This window comes from Nematolebias whitei, chromosome 19 (assembly GCF_014905685.2).
Source record: "Nematolebias whitei isolate Nwh7 chromosome 19, NemWhi1, whole genome shotgun sequence".
Taxonomy (NCBI): Eukaryota; Metazoa; Chordata; class Actinopteri; order Cyprinodontiformes; family Rivulidae; genus Nematolebias; species Nematolebias whitei.
The window spans coordinates 39,581,205-39,584,317 of NC_056516.1; the positions used below are offsets into that span (position 1 = coordinate 39,581,205).

At 46.6% G+C, this 3,113-nt stretch overlaps 1 protein-coding gene across 1 annotated transcript in view; it reads right to left on the reverse strand.

Annotated features, from left to right (window-relative positions):
- Window positions 1-3,113, reverse strand: part of nudcd1 (NudC domain containing 1) — a gene marked incomplete at its 3' end in the record, with an annotated part of 21,690 nt that overhangs the window by 7,505 nt on the left and 11,072 nt on the right. Inside the window, 2 exon segments of the mRNA XM_037693173.1 lie at window positions 542-749; window positions 2,522-2,704. Of these exon segments, the coding sequence (XP_037549101.1) occupies window positions 542-749; window positions 2,522-2,704 (391 nt within the window).

Below are 3,113 nucleotides of genomic sequence, written 5' to 3' on the forward strand. Positions count from 1 at the left end.
CACCTGATGAACCCTCAGGGTCTGGATCAGCTGATCACCTGATGAACCCTCAGGGTCTGGATCAATCGCAGCCCAACTGAACTGAACTCTGAGCTGCAACAGTCAGAAACTGAACGGGGACTAGACAGAGACTAAATGGGGACTAGATGAGATTAGATAGTGACGAGACAGAAAACTGAGAGAAAACATGAATCTTTCGCTGCAGTCTCTCTGAATTGTGAATGTTTGTGTGCAGAAGGTCGTGCACGTTGGTTTTGTATTCTTGTCTGTTAATATTTAGTTGCTTAGCTCTGCCCATGTTGTACCCACCTTGGCAGCCATCAGATTATGATTTAATCTACTGGATTACACTTTAGGAATGAATCTGGGCCGATCTGAAGCAGTTGTTGATATTTATCATCGGCGTGTTTTGACTCGGATGTTTTCCATCGATAAGCTCGGGTTCAGGGGCGTCGAGTGTCTCGAGTGTCTCCTCTCCGCAGCCACAGGATCAAGAAAAAGCTGCTGGAAACGAGATGTGCAAAGCTCCTGAACCTCTGACCTTTTATTGTTTTTGATGATCCAGGCGCTGGCCTCGGGCTCCACGGACCCGTACAGCTGGCCTTCCAGGATTGGGGGAAACCCCTGAACTCCGACGCTCAGGTGGTCCGCCGTCAGCTGGAACCGGACGTCCTCTCGGGTGACGCCCTCGGGGATCCGCACACAGACGGTGAGGTCTTCTGACGTCTGCTGCCAGAAGTAGAGCGGATCTGAAACCAGAACCAGACAGACGGGTTGGAGCTCCTGCTGGGTCTGAGTTCTGGTACTGAACGTAAGTTCTTACATCACGGAGCATTAAGCAAAGATCACAAACAGCTTCCCAGCTGCTGCGTTCAGTTTGGAATAAAGAAGCCGGTTCACTGCGACATGAACGTGTGTCTAAATACAGGTCTGGACCGCCTCAGAGCAGGGTATCCACTCAGACCACCGCCAGAGACCGACCTGCTCTACTTGGGCCTCACTTCAGGCGAGAGCCCTCTCCTCTCTTGCTGGTGCAGAGGAGCATGACAACAACAACAACAACAACAACAACAACAACAACAACAACAACAACAGCTGTTTACGTTGTGACTTTTAACTCACGTCTCGGTGTCAGAAAAACAAAAACGCATCGTTTCCACCAGGAACCATAAGATCCGACACATCGAGCGGCCGAAACCAAGCTGACTAAAAACTGAAGAAAAGCCCGACAGACGTGAACGACAAAGCCAGGCGTGTTTGGACCTCCAGGCTTCAGAACCATCGTTTAAACGGGTCACAGGAAGTTGGACTTTCCCCGACTGCTTTCAGAACTTTGTCTTTGCTGCTGAACACAGAGTTTACTGATTTTACTAATCAAGTCACTAAATCTTCACCGGTTTAAACTTTTCTACAAGTTCTTCTTGTGTCCACAAACGTCTCTTCACAGTTTATCCTTGAAAACGTGGGTGTTTTTATTTACGGAGCGTTACGGCAGAAGGCGGATGCTGGAAAACGTTTGGTTCAGTTGGTGGACCTGGCTCTCCAGGACTTGTTTCTTGTTTGCAGGAGCAGCAGAAAACGATAAAACAGTGAAACTTGAGAAAAACAAAATTAAATCATGTTCTGCAGCTGGGTCTTCTTTTAGAGAACAATGAGTTTAAAGATGACTACTGCTGAAGCTCCTTACAGTTAAACACTAAAGGATCCTCTGGTTTACCTGCATCTTGTTTTGTTCACAGATCAGCAGCCTGATGAGCAGGACGACTCTGGATTTTCAAATTAAAACAATTTAAATTAAACCTTTAACTTATCCAGATGTGGGCCTCAACAGAGATCTCACTGTTCCCCACAGTAAAAACAGGAAAGCACGACCCAGATCTGGACCTGTGGACCCAGATCCAGATCTGTCATCCTTCTGTGGCGCCCACTCAGCCGTTTCCATGGCAACAACCAGCAGCAGCCTGCAGCTTCTACAAAAGCAGCAAATCTTTGAGCCGTCAGGAAAGTATCAAGAGGAGACAGATGGAGGTGGGCTCATCAGCGGAGGAGTGCAACAATAAACAACAACAATAAACAATGATTAGAATGAAGTGACTCAACAAGCGGAGACGACCTGCTCGAAGAAACGAGTCAGAAGCTGTCGGTGAGACGATCCAAACCCTCCGGTCTGCAGGAAACGAGCCTTCAGCGACTCACAACGTCTGAATTACAGACGGTGGAGCGCTCGCCGTGCTCAACCTGAGCCCAGACTGGGTGTTAGGGACGACTCTCAGCTACTACCACACCAAGTTTCAGCAACGTCTGTCAAACTGGCTGAATTCTACACTTTTTGGTTATTTAACAACAAATGAGCAAATGAAAGTTTATAAATGAACAATGCTGATGTTTCGTAAAAAACACCTGTTTGTCAGGTTTAATATCATCATTGAGTTGTAAAAAGAATTAGTCAGAACAGTGGTGGAAACCTCTGAACACCGTCTCTGGCAGAGTAAAGGTTTTCCCATCAGCCCCGGCGGCTCACCTGTGGCCTCCACCTCCATAGGCTCCGGCTGCTCCACGGGACGCCCGTCCACGTGCGTGAAGACGAAAGGCTTCTCCGAGGCCACCATCAGCCCCTTCCCCCGAGGCTCCACGGCTGCGTAGTGAGGCACCGACTTCCCCCTGAGGAGCCTCCTCTTCCTCACCTCGTACGCCTCCTCCTGACCTGCCACAAATAAAAACAGAGTCCACAAAATAAAAGCTCAGCCTGCAGGAGAACTTCAATGTAAAAGACGTACAGAGAAAGAAGGCATCAAAAAGCTGCACACGTGTGACGCTAACCATCAAATCTATCATTTGTTGTTGTTAGTAAAATAAGACCAAGTCTCTCCAATTCACCGTGTTTTAATTCTAATTCACCGTGTTTCAATTCTAATTCACCGTGTTTTAATTCTAATTCACTGTTTTAATTCTAATTCAACGTGTTTTAATTCTAATTCACTGTTTTAATTCTAATTCACCGTGTTTTAATTCTAATTCACCGTGTTTTAATTCTAATTCACCGTGTTTTAATTCTAATTCACCGTGTTTTAATTCTAATTCACCGTGTTTTAATTCTAATTCACCGTGTTTTA